Consider the following 19,769-nt stretch of genomic DNA (forward strand, 5'->3'; position numbering starts at 1 on the left):
CTTCGTACCTGGACGACTTCGGGCAATAAATCGCCTTCGTCCGCCGGTTGATCCATGGCTCTTGAACCGCTATTATATCATAGTCACCCCCCTTATCCAGCGCTAGCGTTGCGTTCGCCTTTGAATCTGCGATATTCCAGTAGAGAATAGAGACTACCATTAAGCTGTCGATGGTATATCTTCGTTCGTACGTCCCTTAGTGAGGAAGCTACGCATTGCTGACGCAGACCGTTCGGTTCGCTCCTGCTCCACTCGCGCGAACTATTATAATAACTCTATTAGCTCATATAGTAATATATAGAACGTGTTCCATTTATTTAAAATATTAATAGATAAATTTCAGAAAATTTAGATAATGTGGTTTAACACCGAGTCGCGCATATCTGTAACGAGGATACCACACGTCTCACAATATAATAGTCAGGTAGTGCAAAGGGTAGCTAGAAGTAGGCCAGTGTATGGGTGCGTATATTGCAAGACTGATTCTTGAAGAATCCAAACTAGGTGCGAGCGTCTCGAGTTCTTCTCTTAAGCTGGGCGGTTCCGGGGTTCTACCGGATCGGGGCGAATCCCTCCCGACTCAGCTTGTCAGCTGAGACCGGCCCGCCACAACGGCTCTTTCCTTACAACGACCCCTTTGGTGTCGTAGACTAACGCTGCCCTCTACTAATTAATACACTATATGTGGGATCGCACTGGTACTGGCATTCCGGCTACATACGAAGGTGAAGAAGGGAAGTACAGGTGGTGGGGGGGGGGGGGGGGGGGGTCCAAGCCGCACAAAGGCACTTAAGTATCTTGCCCGTATCCCACGTGACCCTAGGCCATCAATTCCACACTATAGTCGCTAGGGATTAATGATAGCCTCGTTATGTACTAATAATATCCACCAAAATACCCTTAAATCCACGGGCATGCTCCGTTGGTACCCCATTCACCAGCCATTTTGCTTACTAATTTGACCACAATTTGACCATCAACCATCTAGAGGTTATAGTGGGTTGACATTGAATTGGGCCGATGGTTACTTGAAACTGAGTCGCAACATTCATATTGAATGATTTGCTGGAAGCAAAGCTCTGCCCCTGAATTGTCTCAAATCCATCTCATCCTTTGTGACTGAGGATCGATGAATTAACCAAGTGGACATCCTCTCATAGGAGCCTTGACTATGCAGTCACTATCATACTTATCAAATCTTTTTCCTTTTGTCACACACTTGGACTGACCAGTTTCAGGTTGGCGATAAGACCCAATGTGGCCAGCTCTTTGCAAAGGAGCTACGGATGACAGACCAGACACAGTGACTGATAGAGGATTCACTTGAGCTGGAAAACACATTAGAAGCTGTGTCAACGTCGTCTTTCGAGATCCTTCAACGGGTCCTTTAGGCTACCCCTATTTGAGCTGCACCCTGGCACGGAATTCTTGCCATCTGTGTGTATGCTCATCCCATACCAGTATATGCACACGTTAGAACCAGAGGTGTGTCTTGCATAGAGTGAGCCCCCGTTAGGATACAGGGACGAAACTGCTTTTCATACACTCTTGGTGTGAGCTTAAGCTGTTCTCAGTTCCCGGGGGGGGACGTTCTGGGTAGTAATTTTCCATATTCGTCTCGAGACCTAGTCAGAGACAATATGCCATATTGCATCGCTTGTGGACGACATGTGTCGTCACTCTTCAGATGAGGATTTAGACAGTTGCTGGTTCGCGCTGCACGCGGCAAAGAGAGAAGGGAACTGGGGTAAGGGAGGCAGACTTGGGGAGCGACCGCGTTCCGGTATATCGGATCCCTGACAACCGGTTAGCTAGAATTCATGGTAATTGATTTAAAGAAACTGACCAAGAACCCGTTCTGCAGAACTGGTAGACGCTCTAGCACTGAATCTCTCGTGCGACTGCTATCGTGACCATGCTGTCTTACGAGGTCAGAGTCGAAGGGTTCAGCTTTATCCTGGGATGAGGTCTGAGTCCAAGGCGTGATTTCTGTATGCGCACCAGATGTAACTATATGCGTCGTGGAAGATGGCCTTGACGCCAGGGACGCATTCGTGGCGTACTCTACTCGAAGTCTCCTCACCCGCTCTCCGTCCTCTGCTACATTCCTGAGGTGACTTGCGCGCTGTGCGTTCACTTGATTGCGAGCGACCCACGCTCGATTATTTGGTCCCCTAGCGGAGAGACCAAGCCAGAATAGAAAATATCTCCACAGTGGCTTTGAGGCTGCAATGGAGAGAGCTGCAATCCCAATGCCCGGTTCGACAGTGCTCCATATTGCCAAATCGGTTGTCTCATCTGTAAACAGTCAGTGAGACGCGTTGGGTCGTGAGACACGATCAATCCCTTACAGAGAAAATCGTTCCCCTCAAGGACCTTGTACACATAGAACATGCGGACTATGGTTGCTGTGCTGCCACTATAATGCGGTGAGCTATTGTTTACAGGCATACTGGGATCTGTGGGTATGGACATACATTGCTGCAAAACCCAAGATACAGGCGACCAACACCTTCTGGCGCGTGGGCATATTCATTGAGTAAACCATACACATGGGTAGGGTTACAAATGTCCAATCTGTGAGGCAATTGACTGCCGATGCCATAAAAGTCAACGAAAGAACAATTTTATCGTTCCAACACTTTCCAGGGGCGCGAGGGGAAACTTCCCAGAACGTTTTCGGTGGTTGACATTGGAAAACGACCATAAAGAAGTACGCGGTGCCGAATAGGGCCGTGCCGAAGGTGAGGACACGCAGGAACCACATGTGACTTTCCTCGGTGGCCAACCGCATCAGGAATAATCCAAGCGAGATCTTCAGCAAACATGTAGAAATGATGTATAGCAGCTCGCATATAAACCACCACTTTAAAGAGTGTCAGCAGACCGCGGAAGATCTGACGAACACCGTGTCACTGACCAACATAGCTTGCCTATAGTCCGCTGGTGATAAGGCAGATCTATGCTTTCCTGTCCCGTACTTCCACCCAAGGATCTGGGTTGTCAAGTACATACTAAAGATGCACTGTAGTCCAAGTTAGTAAAATGAGTAAGGAGGTATAGGTTGGCTACGAGTTCAGGGGCATTACTTGGAGAACGAGAGCAATAGTGTCATCTTTTCTGAACGACCGAAGCACCCAAGCGCGACAATATACGCGGAATCCCACAGTGACCCACGTTACGACGATGGATATAATCGCGATTGTCAGTACTTGTGAGCTTCGATCATCCATTTCGCGGAACGACGGATATCAAAAACCAATATTTTGACGATATAAACTGTAGCGATAATTTTGCCGCAACAGTGGACTTCACTGCTAGATCATGTAGAATAGAGTAGAATTTTCCAGTCTCCACTACACCATGATATCGTCCGCCGTCCCTGACCGAAGGCTACATAGCACCAGAAGCTTAGCTTGAGACTAGGACAGAAGTTTCTTGCGTTTCAGTGGCGTCTCTAATCTACTAGAGGATGAAGTCTCGGGATGCCAAGTATGTCGACGGACGCCTCAAGCGATACTCAAAAACCTTGGCGCATGCCTCCAATTGTAAGACCTAAAACGTGACCCTTACTTTTAGGTTCGCATTGCCGGTCATCCATCCGCAAGGGCAAGTGTGATTGTGACAATGCGACACTCAGCTCGTCGATCACCTCACACATCGAACGAATAATCGATTCGGCGCATCAAAACCGGTTCCCCACGCTTCCCACCGCCTGTTCGAGATAGCACTCCGGATGTTACAGAGAGACGCTTGGTAGAGTTGTTGTATAGCATGTTCCTGGGGCGGTGGAATCTTGAATTCCACACCTTCAATTACTTAGGTTTACCACTAAGGTCAACACTAATTAAAAAGAGGCAGTCGTCTCATATGGTGTTGGGCTGGTTCCGGCACTGTTGTCGACAAGCCAGATGTATACGTGGCTTTATGTTTTCCCAGCTTGATCGGCTTCGACCCAGCACGAGCACACAATACTCGACCGTCCGATGGTATCATCCAAGGGCCCATTCCACGTAGCATAGACGCATGAGTTGTCGCAGTTTAAAATGGCCAGAATCAATTTGTCGAACTTGTTGCATGCTGTAAGAAGCATAGAATCAATCATATCTTCAATGTAACATACTTGATGCGAGTAAAGGTGGCCATAAGGGCTTTAAGTACAGAAAAGTGTGATTTTGGGCTGCACACCTAGTAGGTCGTTGATACACCGGAGGTTTCGCTCCTGAAATTCTAACAGTTAGCTGTTGCCAAGGGTTTGATGCTCAGGGTCCATCCATCATCAGTCAACTCGCTGTCGTATAGTAAAAGAGGGGGGGGAAAAGTCGTTGAAAGTTGAAGGCTGGTGCGGTCCGACACAATTGATGCCAAGCCGGACTCAATTGCATCATTATGTTCGTCGACGCATTGACCATTCTTGCATGATATTGGGCTAGTCTCAATGCTTATGTTTCTTGCTATGCTGAGGCTTCCTCTTTGCCTTAGTCGATGTTCCCGGAGGCTTCTCATACTTGTTCGCATGTTCCATATCGAATTCCGACTTCTTCTTCCGAAACAACAGCATGGCTACCTTCGCGTCTTCAATACTGGAATGATGACCCATCTGAATCTCCAAATCCAATAACTCTTTCGCCAGGGTCCTCAAGGCCGGTTTCGGTCCATTCCCGTACTGCTTGAATCCTGAGAAACGGGCTGTGTCGCGGATGTAGGTAACGGGGTGGGTGAGTATCAGCGCTGCCAGATCGTGCCGTATGTCGTGACCTACCACGATGCGACCCTTCAACAGATCCGCTACTTCCTTCTGTACCGTGTCGAAATCACGGGCTGAGGCCATGTGCTTGGGCGTGATGCCGGTGATCTTGGTCCGCCAATCGGTGACGCGCTCCTTTGGGCGCACATACGAGTCGTAGACTTGCCGCCCATGGAAGTCCACCAAGCTGACACGGGCCAAAGCCGAGTCGTACCCGTCGGGTCCAATACCAACCATCTCACAGTCGATAGCGACGTACTTGCCCAAGTTTAGATTTGGCGCAAGACCTTCGTTGATGCGTGGCTTTTCTCCATTGAGAAGGACGTTATTCCTGACGCCAAGTCCGTACGCCTCCGCTAGAGACTCGGCGGAGATGTCATTGTCGTCCGCCCAAAGGGCCAGCGACGGCGCTATTGTCGATGATGAGCCTCTGGAGACGGCTGACGACTGAGCTATGCCCATCGGCTTTGGCCTTGATTTTGAGCCTCGGCTGTCCGCCTTAGAAAATGCTGTGTCTTGTCTTGGTGTTTGCCTCTGCAGCTTTGGCCGCTTTGTTTGCCGCTTCGACTGTGACTCGGATGCCTCATCAGGCTTCCTCTTGGTTGCTGGTTTGGAAGCCGCAGTGGTGGATTCCGCCTTGATCTTTGCCTGCAATTTCTTCCAGTTTGATGAGAGTTCCTGCGCCATTGTTGCTGCTACCGTGCACTCATGCTTATATTACTTAGTCATTTTGAATTCTGCTGGGAATCGGGATGTGCAGCTTTACTTTGGTTATGAGCGTACAGAGACAACGACATTGGATGAACGGAAAAAGTGAAATTTTGAGAAGTGGGGCCACTGCTGTAAGTCAATATGTGTATAAATGCATACGTGGGTCGAGTGCCCCTTCACCTGCATAGCTAACAATCGAACGCGACTTCCGCTCTTTTCAGTTACGCCGTAAATTAGATCGGTGCAAATTAGAAAGCAAGTGACATAATCAAAGCGTGTTAGGCGCTTTAATTGCAACCCGAATTAAGCATCTGACGCGCTACGTGACTCTATAATGTCCCTCGTACAACTATAGCTAACTGTCAGAGTGCCGAGTGCAAGGTACCGGTTGGGTGCCGGTGGAGCATCTGTATAGGGACCTGCGAGTCGGGAACTAATATGGAAGTCTTGGTATACTGAGGAACCGGAGAAACTAGTGCTCTGCCGCTCCGATATACGGGCTCTGGTTATCTATGTAAGGGAGGTATCTTGAAGATAGGAAGAAAGTTAGAGATTGATACGTGACCCCACGGGGGGTTACCCTATAGCTATAGATAAGATAGATTAGAGCTCTAAAAGATGTGAAGGTCAACCCTCGCAGACTCACTACAACCAGGTGACTTACAGCTGGAACACCTGCCATGGCAGTGTCAGATGGGAAGCCAATCATAACCCTTGTAGGAGCCCCGCCAAGCGTGGATGACTTAGTCGCGCTCCCTCAAACCTAAGTTGTCATCTTCTTTCCTTCGCTCCTTAGAGTAGAATCTTCGTCGATAGCTGTCAGATAGGACACCTGGTTCCTAGGTTCAGAAATAATATGGCACTAGAGAAGACTAGTGTCACTTGAAGTTCAGACGGCGAAATGAACCCCTCTTCCCGAAAGTAACTCCGAAGTTCGGGGTCAGACACCTGAACAATGCACCTCCGACATTTCCGAAAGAATCTATAAAGGGCAGAGCAACGGGAGTTCGCGAGAATAGAACACAGAGAACAATACACCTCATTCATAATACAATCTTATGCACTTCTGACTACTCGATTGGACACACGTGATATTCGACAATAGCACCTAATCGAGGTCTCTACCAATGCGATGCAACCCAGGTCGTGACAATAGGTAAGGCATAACTCTAAGGGGGTAAAGTCCGAGGAGATATATCTATCCTCTATACTAGAGGAGTTAAAGTCGTTTCAAGTCCTGGCGGCGGTATTACTAATTTCTAAATCTATGGAATTCAACCGAAGGCGAGGCACCGGACATACTAGAGAATAGCTCTTTCGAAGAGGACGGTATTGTACTAAAGCAGATATATGCGCGTCGCTGAAAGTTAAATATAATATAAATCTCGTTAAGATCTTGTCAACGGTGTAAGCATGTCCGATTTGGGCTGGATGTCGCTGAGTTCTGATATAGAGAGGGAAAAGAAATTTCTTTTTCTCCTTTGATATAACGTAGTCCACGGTCCAATTGCACACTTCGGCAGATTTTCGTACGCTACCACTTTGACCTGCGGTTTTTCACCACATAGCTATGGTTGGTTCTTGGAATGGAAGTGATATGATTCTAGCATTACATGCGCTTCAATCTGATCCAAAATTAAGTGTACGTCGCGCTGGTCAGATCTATAACGTACCTTTTAGAACCCTTGCGTATCGACGCGACGGTAAAACCGCTTGAGCGATTACGCGATCGCCAACGCAAAAGTTGACTCCTTCTGAAGAAGAGGCAATCGTACGACATATAACCGACCTAGATCCGCGAGCATTTCCTCCCCGATTGAGTGGTGTTGAAGATATGGTCAACCGATTACTTCGAAGTCGCGACGCGGGACGCGTCGGCGTCAACTGTGCCTCGAGCTTCGTAAGACGACAACCAGACCTCCAGACGCGTTTAAATCCAAGGATCGACTATCAGAGAGCCCTCTGCGAAGACCCTGACGCGTATCGCGCGTGGTTTGACCTGGTACGGAATACAATTGCGAAATACGCGATCCAGGAGGAGGATATCTACAACTTCGACGAGACCGGTTTTGTGATGGGCCAAATCTCGTCCGAAATGTTCGTAACGACTTCTGATCGGCGCGGAAGGCCTAGAGAAGCCCAGCAAGGAAATTGGGAATGGGTTACAGTTATTCAAGGCGTTGGGTCGTCCGGTTATGCCCTCCCTCCGTATATCATTTTCGCCGGCAAACCCCACCTCTCGTCATGGTACGAAAACAGCCCATTACCGCCTGATTGGGTTATCGCAGTTACTAAAAATAGCTGGAATACGAAAGAGAGAGGCGAATATTAGATAAAACACTTCGATCATCACACTAAGTCTCGTACGAAAGGTACTCATCGCCTATTGATCTTCGACGGTCACGAAAGCCATCACTCGACCAATTTCGAGGTATATTGCAAAGCTAACAATATCGTCACGCTTTGTATGCCTCCTTATTCGTCGCATAAGCTCCAGCCTCTTGATGTTGGCTGTTTTAGCGGGTTAAAAAGAGCGTACGGAAAAGAAATCGAAGATCTCATGCGAGCACATATAAGTCATATCTCGAAAGAAGACTTTTTACCGGCGTTTTTAAACGCGTACAACGCAACTTTCACGGTTTCAAATATCCAAGGAGGTTTCCGAGGGGTAGGAATAGTTCCGTACGATGCAGATTATGTCATATCACAGCTCGATGTGAAATTACATACGCCAACACCTCCGGGTAGCTCGGCTGGTCTCTCCGTCCCTTGGGAATCAAAGACTCGGAACAACCCAACCGAAGCCCAATCACAAACCGATTATGTGAAAAATAGGATTGTACGACATCAAAATAGCTCACCAACGTCAATTTTTGCTGGAATAGATCAGATTGCGCGAGGTACAACGAAGGTTATGCATCGACCTGCCCTTTTAGAAGGCGAGGTCGAATCACTTCGAAAGGCAAATGAGACCTTAAGTCGACGTCGCCGTGCGAAGAAAAAACAGCTACAGAGTGGAGGGTAACTTCGTATACAAGCTGGACAGGACCTACAGTCTCAACGAGAGGTTGATGGGCAGTTACATGACGAATTTCGTCAAATTGGTGGTCGTACGAGGCGGCGAATTGCGCGTGTACGGCGCTGTAGAATCTGCGGCGAGCCCGGACATAATGCGCGCACTTGTGGAAATGATGTAGAGACGTCTGAAGATAACGATTCTGAGTAGTTTCAATTGATGATAGGCATTGTGGTTGAATTAACTTATACATTGTCGTATAAGGTCTGCCAAAGTATGCAATTGGACCGTGTGTGCAATTGGACCGTGGACTACGTTAATCAAGTGGCTTAAATAGCATCGACCCAGGTGAAAACGAGCAAGTAGATAGTGGATGCAGCAGCTATATTTACAACATCGTCTTCTGCCATCTGATTTGTTGGCCCCATGCTTCTTTTCCACCTCTTCCATCTGATCCAAGTTCTAGAATATTATCGGGGTGCATATAGCGCGTCTCGATAAGCGTCCTACTGTCATAACCCGTCCCATCTAAAACCCGTTCTCATTCATCCAAGTTTATCGCCAAAGAACAATTAATCAAAAGGGGTATCAACACCACCAAATACAAACAGAGGATCCCGCCTAAAGGTTTCTCGGACCCCAAACTCCCTCACACTTCACAGCGTATAAAGGAAATCCGGCCGATTATCCCCCTTAATAAGCTTCTCCTCCTCCGTAAGCCCCTCAAGCATATTATCACGCTTGCCTGTCCTTCTCTTATTATTCTCCCTCTTGAGACCAAAATGCATGAACAGCGATCCACCGAGCAGGAACAAAACCTGGTACGACAGGACGACGGCGTGGCCTGTCCAATACCGGGGCTTCTGACTCGTAATGTAGATGTTGGACGAGACGACGCCGTTGAGGTTGCCCCAACCGGCAATCATGCCGTGGGCGAAGGCGCGCTTGAGCGCGCCTTCGGTGTTGTTGGTCGCCCACGATAAAGTATTGGACACGCTTGGGTAGATGCCCACGGCGCCTAGGAAAGTGCCCGCATATTGCACTTTGGGGTTTTCGGTCGCGAGCAGCATAACGAAGCCCAGGGCGCCGATGGCCGTGGTGCTGATGTTAGTCCAGCCGCGCATCATGGTGTAGTCACTGAAGAAGCCGGCGATGACAGTGACGACGGCGCCGCAGGCGTAGGGCGGGACGGTCAGGAGTTGTGCCATTGTGCCGTTGTAGCCCATCCCGGCGACGATGGTGGGCAGGAACAGCGAGAAGGCGTAGAGTGGTGTGAGACAACCCATGTAGATGACCATGTACCCATACGTCTTCCAATCCTTGATGGCCTCGTAGATGTGGCGCTTGTCGAAGCCCTCAGCGGTGTTGTTCTGCTTGCTGAGGATGATACGGCGTTGCACGCGGATTCGCTCGTCGGGAGTCAGGAACCCGGCCGTGTCGGGCCAGTCGTAGACCATCCACCAGCAAAAGGCACCAGCCAACACGGTCGCGAGACCTTCCAAGATGAAAATCCATGCCCATCCGGCCAACCCCGCGACGCCGTCCATGAGTGCGATGGCAGCAGCCAATAAGCCCCCGAAAGAGCCTGCGAGTGCAGCTGCTGAGAAGAACATGGCGCTTCGGAGACCGATTTCGTGGCCGGTGTACCAGCACGAGAGGTAGAAGTTGACGCCGGGAAATAGGCCTGCCTCAGCAGCACCCAGGAAGAATCGAGCAACGAGAAGACCAGCGTAGTTGGTGCACAGCCCCGTCAGGGTCATTATGGTGCCCCAGGTGAGAATAATGGCTGTGAAGAAGATGCGCGGGGTGAGACGCTTGAGGAGGGCGTTGGTGAGAGGCTCGCACACGGCGTAGGCGATGAAGAAGACGGTCAGCGTCATGTTGTAATCAGTCCCGTGCATGCCGAGACCCTCCTCCATGCCAGCCAGTCTGGCATTTCCAATGTTGGTTCTGTCCAGAAAGGACAGTAGGTACCTATTGTTAGGGTCAAAATCATGTTTTCTTCATTGCAAGTCTCAGTGCTTGGATGGCAACTTACAGTAAAGACAGCCATGGTACAAGTTGGATATCTAGTTTTCTAACCAGTTTCCTGTCCTGTGGGGCGCTGTTAGCATGCATGCATACTCAATAAATGGGCCAGACTCTGGGGTTCTGGGGTCCGGTGATGCCTTACAATTGCTGTCTTCTCCTCCTGTGACTTGCCCACGTCGGGATCTGGCAAGCTAGCCAGGAGTTTTTCGACATCGGTGGACAAAGGTCGTTTTGACTCTTCGTCAGATATACTATGTCTATCTGCTCGTGCGGACATGTGTAGGTGAAGTAATAGAGATTACGAGTAAATCGAAGTCGTCTAGTAGCTAAGTATGTAGTCTATGGTTATGTGCAAGCCAGACAGGACTACAAGAGGCCATTGTAGCGTCTCTTATATATGCTATTTCGTTTTGCAACTTGGCAATCTTTCCAAGAGCAAATTGTACGTTAGTCATCAACTGGTACCGTTGAGTCCCGTTGGGGCGCATGTCGACGAGCGGACAACGCCGTGAGGCCCTGTGAAGTTGTCGGGCGGTGTGCGATGCCTCCCGAGGGGAAATGCTCATAAGCGAAGATCCAGCAGCAGGCGGTGGCGTGATTTTTGGTCGTGTGGGCTGGTGCCAAGCATTTCGCGGCCCAGAAACAGGTCGGGAACAGAATCTGGACCGCCTGCAGGATTGGACCATACTTAGGTTATGCTGTTTTAGAAGGTGACAAGTGACAGGTAACATGGTCGGAGTTATCGGGACAATGCCAATATCTTGGATGTAGATCTTCCCATGTCTTGTCTCCCATGGTGGCTCTTGGCTGGTTCTTCGTCCCGACGGGCAAAACTTCTCCAACCTGAGAATTCAGTCGTCCCGTCATCACTAACATAGCACTCTTCTTGTCGTGTTCGCAGCTAAATGGGCTGATGCAGCCAGGATTCGCGCAACAGCTTGTATTCGCGAGATGGAAGAACCATCTGGACACCTTAGCTCACCAACTACCAAGATTCCTAGGTTGGCATAAAATCGAAGATCTTCGAGTTCAGGAGTACCTGGTAAACCTCGCAAGGTATTCGCCGTGCCCGGACCGGACCGGACGTGACTTCGGCGTCAAGCCTGCTGTCGCCGATAGTATTGTGGGTCCCTGCTCAGAACGGCCAAGATGATCGTCAACGGAGTTGCAGAATCAGTCGCTGGGAAGCATCCCACATTGCCATGGATCATATGCACCAATACATTCTAAAGCTGTTCCCGGTGGGCAAACCGGCATGATTGGTTTGCTTGGTACTATTACAAATCATGATGCTGCCCCCATGTGAGTTCGAGTTTTGTTGGAAATGAAGGAATGTGTGACTGTTTGATTCGTTCCGCGAAGGGCACTGCCTATGGTTAAATAGACTGCAAATGTAACCTGGAGTTGAGAGCCAAATCATCATGGCGTGATCATATATACCGTCCAACAGGCCATTCAACAAACCTAACAACTTGTTGAGGCTTTGAGGCGGATTGCGGCGATTTGGCCCTATAAACATAACCTTGACAATTTTCCATATTGTTTATCTTTTCTTTGACCATAAGCAGGTCCGTGTTCGTGTGAGTCCTTGGACAGTCCCCCTTGTTCGTGGTCCAGTCCGTCTCTGTACGTCTGTTTATCGCGATGAACATCCGACTCGAACGACCACGAATTCGCCCTTGGTCAGCGCTAGGGCCCTACACTCCGTTCGTCGCTTTCGTTTTGGGAGCTCTCTCGCCATTTTAAGTCATCTCCGCAACCCTTGGTCACTATTGCAGTCATCGTTTCAATCGGCCCGGCTTACGCATGTTGGACTGGGGGTCTCCAGTGTGTACTATGTAAGCTTAAGTGCTGGCGGGTACGGCCTATGGGGTGCATGTGATGCAGGCTCGTGGAGGAGACCGCACGAAAAGCATGATTGGAGTATTTGCAACTCGCAAGTCAGCTGATTCAGAGAAGGAGATACATCTACAGACCGCAAGAAGGCTACCCAATAATTTACTACCTGCTAGAATAAAAGACACAACATCTGGTCAACCGGAAATTCCAAACTATCTTCCCAGCAGTCAAGTACGTAGTCCACTCGGTGTACTCACTCGTTCTCCTCGTGCATAGCTTACAGAGCCCGGAATCAGACTTTGAACGATGTCAATACGACTGTCCCCGTTATGAATCAGGATTTTGCACCAACGATCATCTGAGCCATTCTCAACCGTCCAAGGCCCCCCGAACCATCTCCTTGAACCATTGACAAATTCAGCTTCTCTTCGGCATGCAATATTTCTCCCCCAGCTTCGGCCCAGAATCCGCCCAACGCCACCCGAAGAACCCACCTCGCAAGCCTCCTAACATCCTACATGGGCCGTGTACTCGGGTACTCGCCTCAGCGATAACCTGCGGCGAATGCAAATCGATTTGCGGCATCACGTCCTCCTAGTCAATAACAAGGGAACCTCGGGCGTCCACGTGTTGCGCTGGATATCAAAATCGGGTGACATTATTTAATTGGAAAGCACTTGGATATGCCAGCTGTCATTTTTCGACACCTATGGGAGTTGTATGAGACTTTGATTTCCTCCTATCGAGATCAATTTTCTGATGGCGAAAATAAAGAATCGAGGCTCCTTGGAAACAAGCCGAGGAAACCCACCGGAATACCCATGGCCAAGACACAGAAGCAAGCAATACAACCAAATATGACGGTGCTACGTTGTATTCCAAGCCCTGCGCCCAGCGCCTCTCATCTACTTCCAATATACAGGAGTGGTCTGCTCTTTATCTCTTGGATTGGTACATGCAAGACCTTGTTAATAATGGTGCTCCTTTACCTTCCTCTTCTCCTGTGGTCGTCTGAATTGTTCCCGAAAACACTAGCTCTATTCTACTTCAGATACTTCTCCTTTCACTCACCTTATCCAATGCGTAGAGCACTCCCTAAACGCTTAAGCTTGCGCTTTAGCGAGCTACGCGGTTGATCCTATGATGCTGAGCACTCGTATCGGCACGATCTCTTTAAGCGTTCCAAGTGTTCCAAGTGTTTCCCGAAATATGCCTTCAGTCAAGTCTACCTTGTCGAGTACCATGTCCAAGACGAGACTATAGGCTACCCAAATATGAATTCCTGTTGTTCTTATACATTTTGGGTCCAAAGATTTCTAGTACGTCTGAGCAAATGCCTGTACACGTTGTACTCAGATAAAAATTCCGCTATAATACTGTATGACCCAAAGTGTTGGACCAAATTGACCGTCAAAAGAAGAGGGACCCACTCGCTCTAGAATGAGGTATTTTTGGTTGTTATAAGGTCTGACACAAAGTTCGAAAGGATTGCATTTCGTAGAGCTGTAAAACCCTGCGTTAGCTATTGTGTGGTTGGGCTTTTTGGGTTGTCGATAGCTCCCCATTTGACCCCCATGATTTCGGTACTGCATTAACACGAAGGCCAATGGAACTTCGCCGTCAGCAACCTACATGATTTTCCTATTGGCAATCAAACACGCCCATTTAGAAAAGTGTCACCCAATCGAAGGAAGGTGTAGTACTATTAATGCTAAAATGCTAAACATGAGCTTTTCCTAGGCCCCGTAGCCCCCGTCTCGTGTTTGAAAAACTAGCTGCCTATGAGTATTCTATTTATATCTAGACCCTGACTTTAAACAGGTCTTAATTAGCTCTCTGGATAAAGAAGTCGCGTCGAAATGATAAAATAACAGCGGGTTCCAACTGCACTCACTAATGACAAGGTTTCTGAGACAACGTAGTGTATTATTTCAAGCTAATACGGTCGAGGATCTGTTGTGGTATTCCATGCCTCTATCAGCTCAAGAGTTACGTGTATGATCTCCACCCTTATGACTATATAAGGTTCATGGCCTTTGGGTTTAGCTTGATGAGACCAGTCCCATAGAGTTTTAAATAACAGTTAGGTAAAGGCACAGTATCCGTGCCTGTTTCCCCCGAAATCTATTCTCTTATCTTCGGTGCATGCTTTAGTACAACTCCAGCCAAGCCGGCTGCCTATGGTAGCTACCCGTGCCACACCCCACTTATTTCGGATTCGCTTGAGCTCACCAACCTAAGTTGGTGCTCACCACCAACTTGGCCAGTTTTTCGACACTTTCAACTTCAACCTATCCTATCTTCGTCAATTCATTAGCTTTTTCCAATCGCAATGGACTCACAGCTACAGGAAGCTGTCCTCTATATGCAAGAGCATTCTCAAGCCAAAATTGCCAAGATTGCGCGAGAAAGCGGCGTAAAACGCGAGACCCTCCGATACCGCGTCAAGCAAGCTGGGAAGACTAAGAACCACGGAGGACTCAACAAACTACTATCTGAAGCCGAAGAAAAGGCCCTCTGTAATTGCATCGACCGCCTTGATAGGATCAATCTTGTGGTTCGCGTATAATTCATTACCGATGCTGCAAATACGACATTACGTGAGAGAGTCAAGGTTCTACCAAATCAGCCACTACCAACAGTCGGATCAAACTGGACTACACGTTTCCTCAAGCGCCATAGCTACTTCCACGCTTCCCAGCGGAAGCTCCATTCAAACCGCCAGACTGCTGAAAACCTCGACACTATACGAGAGTATTTTACACGGCTTGAGAGAGCCCTCCGGGAAGAAGGAATCGATCCCTCTGATCTCTGGAATACGGACGAGACTGGCTTCCGGATTGGTGTTGGTAAGGATCAACTTATCATCACTAAGCGCAAGAGGGCCCATTACTTCGGCCTACCAGGAAATAGAGAGACAGCGACAGCTATTGAAGCTATCTCTGCTGCTGGCGACGTAATACCAGCTTTCCTCATACTCACGGGGACTATCCACTCGGCTCAGTGGTACGCGCAAGACCTTCATTTGGGATGGATGTACCAATATAACCAAGCTAGAGTTCCTCTCAATTATCGAAAATGTACGCAAAAAGACCTTCAAAGCGAGTACTATCCAGTCAGCCTTCAAGAAAACCGGTATATATCCATTTTACCCTCATCCAATACTACAAGAGATTGAAGAACGTATACCAAAGACGCCATCACCACCACCAGCCCCTTCATCTTCGTCATATGAAGGCACACCTACTACTTTTCGACAAATTAATAAAGTAGCTAGCAAGATTACGAACTGTCTTACTGATCCAGAGCTTGGTATTAGTCCAGATCTAGCCTATCGACTTAGTCGCTTTGTTAAAGGGTCCCTCGTTAATGCGACCGAGCTTATACAGACTAAGCGCGATCTTAGCCGTACAAAGTACGCCGAACGTATATCAAAACAACGGCGTGCTACGAAGAACTATCATCTTCAATCTGGTGGAGTTTTATCCGTTGCAAGTTGGTGAGCTCAAGCGAATCCGAAATAAGTGGGGTGTGGCACGGGTACGGAAGTGGTCCGCTTTCAGGGCTCCGGTGGGACCGAGTTGTGGATCTGGTGCCGATACCGTCCGATAGTCGGTGTAAGCCACTTCTTTATCCATTGAAGTTTTTTCTAATGTCAGAAAACCTGCGAGAGCTCAATAAGACTCTGCAAACGTCAAATACTCCTTGGCACCACGATGGCGCCTCCCAGTCAGGTTCAGTGGATGGCCCCTGATGATCAGAGGAACCCAACCAACTTCTCGAAGGTAAGTTCGTACTAGATCATGTTTCCTGGGCGATTTGAGAATAGCACATAATAATGATGTGACAGTATCGAAAATTGTTCATTGTATTCGCAGGCATCATCTGCACCGTCAACAGCGGGTTAGGTTCCTCCCTCCCATCCGGAGGAACCAAATACATAGGAGAGCACTTCAACATCACGAGCCACAATATGCTCGTCCTTCTCAACTCCGTCTACATGGTCGGCTTCACAGCAGGGCCCCTTATTTTCGGCCCCATGAGCGAGAACTTAGGTCGTCGTCCTGTTCTTGTGGGCACATATCTCGCCTACACCTTCTTCACCATGGCCTGCGCTCTAGCACCATCATACGCCGCCCTGCTCATTTTCCGGCTACTCGCCGGAATCAACGCTTCAGCTCCGATGTCTATCATTAGCGGGGTGTATTCGGACATTTACGCCGACACAACAATTCGGGGACAGGCGATGGGTCTGTTTTTATACATCACGACCCTAGGTCCACAAGCTGGTCCAATGTTGTCCGGGTGGCTCTCTCCGATTTCGTGGCGTTGGCCGTTCTGGGCTGGTTTCATCATCGCTGGGGTGGGAGCGCCTATGGTCATTATGCTGCCGGAGACTTACGTGCCAGTTCTCGTACAGAGGCGACAGAAGAAAGCCAAGACTGTTGACGATGATGATGACGGTGCAGACTCGCCGCCAAGGCCTGCGCGGACTAGACTGCGGGACATTTACGGTCGACCATTTGCCATGCTCATCGAGGAGCCCATCGTTTTATCGACTTCGTTGTATTGTGCCTTGATTTACGGGACGATGTACTTGTTCTTCCAAGCTTATCCTATCATATTTCAAGGTAAGTCTATCAACCCGTTTTTAGTGACCACATAACTAAGTGTGACAATAGACTTATACGGCATGTCGACCGGCGAGTCAAGTCTTGCATATATCGCTGGTAAGTTATCCCCCTGTAAAAGCTGTGTTCATGACTGGACTGACTTATTAAAATTAGTTATCCTTGGAGCCACTGCATCCTACGGTGGCTTTCTTTGGTATAGCCCCTATCACGCCAAAGCTGAGGCCAACGGCGAACCATGGGCCAAGATCGAAGAGTATCGCCGCCTACCTCTGGCGTGTGCTGGAGCCCCATTGTGAGCATTAATTCCATTGCGTTCGACCCGGATTGCAATTAACCGCTCGTCTGCAGAATCACCATCGGCTTGTTCTGGATAGCCTGGACATCCTACAAGTCCCTGAACCCGATCCTCGCCATGGTCGGCGGTTTTTGGTTCGGCTTCGGTTATCTGTTGATCTTCTTATCCATGCTCAACTACCTCACCGATGTCTATAAACAATTCTCGGCATCGGCCCAAGCCGCAGCGAGCACAACGCGGTCAATCTTTGCGGTGACCTTGCCACTGGCCACATCGTCCATGTATGGCAATCTAGGGGTCCATTGGGCAACCTCGTTGCTTGGTTTCTTGACGCTCATCATGGCTGTTATCCCTTTTGCCTTTATCCGCTACAGAGACTTCATCAGGGGCAGGAGTCCGTTCTGTCAGAGACTTGGGCAAGGTGACATAGCCTTTTATGCCGAGCCGGTGAACGCTCGTGAAGCATTGACGGAGAAGAAAGTTGAAACTGACCCCAACCGTGATGGTGCGGTCACTGTACCACCGAGCCGGCTCGAAAGTAATTCTGAACATGTTTGAAGCACACCTAAGTACAAGGTTATCTGGTCCAAGGGTAGGATGCCTATTAGCAGTTCCAAATTGACGGGAAAAACAACAAGAGGGATCCATAGATGATATGTGCAAAAGCAAGCACAAATATGGTGATTTGAGGTCAAATGAGCTCCCAATTTTGTCTCGATGCGCGAGTAACTTAAAAGAAGCGCGAAGATGGTACTTTACGAATAAGGGAGTCGATAATATTGCACCGTAGCAAGGCAGTACAATAGACAGAACTAGCATCACGTCAATCCTGCGAATTTCTCATATAATAATACAAAAATGTGTCTTTGCTGACAATCCATTTATGTCCCGGGTGTGGCTAACAGTGATCATCGTTCTTGTGGTAGATGACACACTAACCTCTCGGAGGTGAATTGAAATTCTCCCTGAGTTAAAATCCAACAAACGTTCAAGGCGGAGCTGTTGTAAAATGATGCTGCTGGTTGGTAAATACATACTAGCACATGCCAGAATCCGACCTGGTTTCCAAAGTTAGAGCGAAGAGTAGGCCATAGCTGTTACTTCTCCCTTATATGTGTATCGTTTCCTTCAAGTAGTTAATCGGAGAAAGGTTCGTCTCATTTATCTTCGTCTGAGTTGACATCACCATTCGCTTCAATCCACCTAAACCAGTCTCAAATTTTATCTAGCTTCTCATTTCTGAACACCATACATAGACTATATCATCACAACTCGAACTCGCTCTCATGTCTTTTGATGCATACAGCAAATGCCCCTCAACACAATGCATTGAGCTGCCAGGAGACTTCACTCGCGCTACACGACGCCAAATAGAAGCCTCTCCATTTGCCGAATTGGTCGAGTGTTTCCAGTAGTCCAACAATGCTAGCCACTACATCGCCAACTTTGTGGCTCTCTAACTAAAGTATATACAAAAAACCCTCACCCAGCCCGAAATCTAACAGTTCATAGAGCTGTTAGAAAATATCGTCTTCTTAGGCACTTTAATCAATAGGGCGACGTGCCTCTCATGCACCTAGAGTTCGTCTCCCGTGATTCATACACCTGGCAGTACGGCTGGAGCCCCACATACAAGAGGCATCTGAGTTGGAATCAACCGTCTATCGGCTCAATACGGCGATGACCGTACTATTTAGAGGCAAGGGCCTCTTCAAAACTCAATAGCTCAACGTCGTTATCCATGAAATGATTCATCCTTTATGAACCTGTTCTGGGATCATTATGCCGATGATTGGTTTCTGGCTCAGGGCGACGCAGATGACTGGGCATGGAGATATCTTCTGGCTGTTGTTTAATCGGACAAGGGCAAATATTATCGAGTGGCATGCGGCGCTCTTGGGATTCCGTAGCCAGCCTCTCAATTTTGAACCGCCAAGATACTGGACTAATATGTCATGTCGATTTGGGAGACTGGCGAAGAGGTTGCAGCGCTACAACGACAAGGTCACGGATGAGTTGGAGGATCGATGACTCGGTGCAATGCAAGGTACGTAAAATACTATATTCTTGTGGGCGATGAACGGGACCACATCTGTCGCACGGCATGTTGACTACTATACTGATCGTGTAGACTGTAGCATTGGATCCTCTAGTCTCGGGCTGCGTAGATAGAGAGGGCTGATCTCCGACACGGAGGCAACAATAACAATCCTAAAGACTAGAGTATGAATGAATGAATAAAACAGTCTTCTTGTGCAACTTCTTCCGTATGGATCGCACTGGAAAAGAAGAACGCTGTCCAAGGAGAGAGGCACATATGCTGCAATTCTGCGATTATCTTGCACCCCTTGAGTACTTCGGAGTAGTGTTAGTGACAGAAGCATCGTCTCTTTTTCTCAAGCGTAGCTCGTTGGATATACAGCTGTCGCGAGGTTTCTCGGTGCACCCAACATGTCTCACCACTTGAGAATCTCGACGAGGTCTGTAGTAGGATCC

At 48.5% G+C, this 19,769-nt stretch overlaps 4 protein-coding genes across 4 annotated transcripts; 1 reads left to right on the forward strand and 3 right to left on the reverse strand.

Moving 5' to 3' along the window:
- Window positions 1–1,614: 1,614 nt before the first annotated feature.
- On the reverse strand, window positions 1,615–3,233 carry BCR38DRAFT_498531 (uncharacterized protein; the record flags this gene model as incomplete). The annotated part of the gene is made up of 5 exons (XM_040864789.1): window positions 1,615–2,298; window positions 2,352–2,419; window positions 2,478–2,866; window positions 2,921–3,025; window positions 3,090–3,233. 5 exons carry the CDS (start codon window positions 3,231–3,233, stop codon window positions 1,808–1,810), a joined length of 1,197 nt encoding a protein of 398 aa, XP_040712284.1. The 3' UTR covers window positions 1,615–1,807.
- An 874-nt stretch (window positions 3,234–4,107) lies between these two features.
- On the reverse strand, window positions 4,108–5,546 carry BCR38DRAFT_445286 (RNA exonuclease 4). Its single transcript, XM_040861001.1, has one exon. It carries the CDS (start codon window positions 5,432–5,434, stop codon window positions 4,436–4,438), a length of 999 nt encoding a protein of 332 aa, XP_040712285.1. The 5' UTR covers window positions 5,435–5,546; the 3' UTR covers window positions 4,108–4,435.
- Window positions 5,547–8,707: 3,161 nt separating this feature from the next.
- On the reverse strand, window positions 8,708–10,860 carry BCR38DRAFT_445293 (major facilitator superfamily transporter). Its single transcript, XM_040861002.1, has 3 exons — window positions 10,648–10,860; window positions 10,513–10,568; window positions 8,708–10,448 (listed from the first exon to the last, which is right to left on the reverse strand). Exons 1-3 carry the CDS (start codon window positions 10,780–10,782, stop codon window positions 9,131–9,133), a joined length of 1,509 nt encoding a protein of 502 aa, XP_040712286.1. The 5' UTR covers window positions 10,783–10,860; the 3' UTR covers window positions 8,708–9,130.
- A 5,200-nt stretch (window positions 10,861–16,060) lies between these two features.
- Window positions 16,061–17,831, forward strand: BCR38DRAFT_412708 (major facilitator superfamily domain-containing protein; the record flags this gene model as incomplete). Its single annotated transcript, XM_040858731.1, has 5 exons — window positions 16,061–16,129; window positions 16,195–16,975; window positions 17,027–17,074; window positions 17,132–17,270; window positions 17,327–17,831. 5 exons carry the CDS (start codon window positions 16,061–16,063, stop codon window positions 17,829–17,831), a joined length of 1,542 nt encoding a protein of 513 aa, XP_040712287.1.
- Window positions 17,832–19,769: the final 1,938 nt, after the last annotated feature.

The sequence above is a fragment of the Pseudomassariella vexata genome (assembly GCF_002105095.1).
Source record: "Pseudomassariella vexata strain CBS 129021 chromosome Unknown BCR38scaffold_13, whole genome shotgun sequence".
Lineage (NCBI taxonomy): Eukaryota > Fungi > Ascomycota > Sordariomycetes > Amphisphaeriales > Pseudomassariaceae > Pseudomassariella > Pseudomassariella vexata.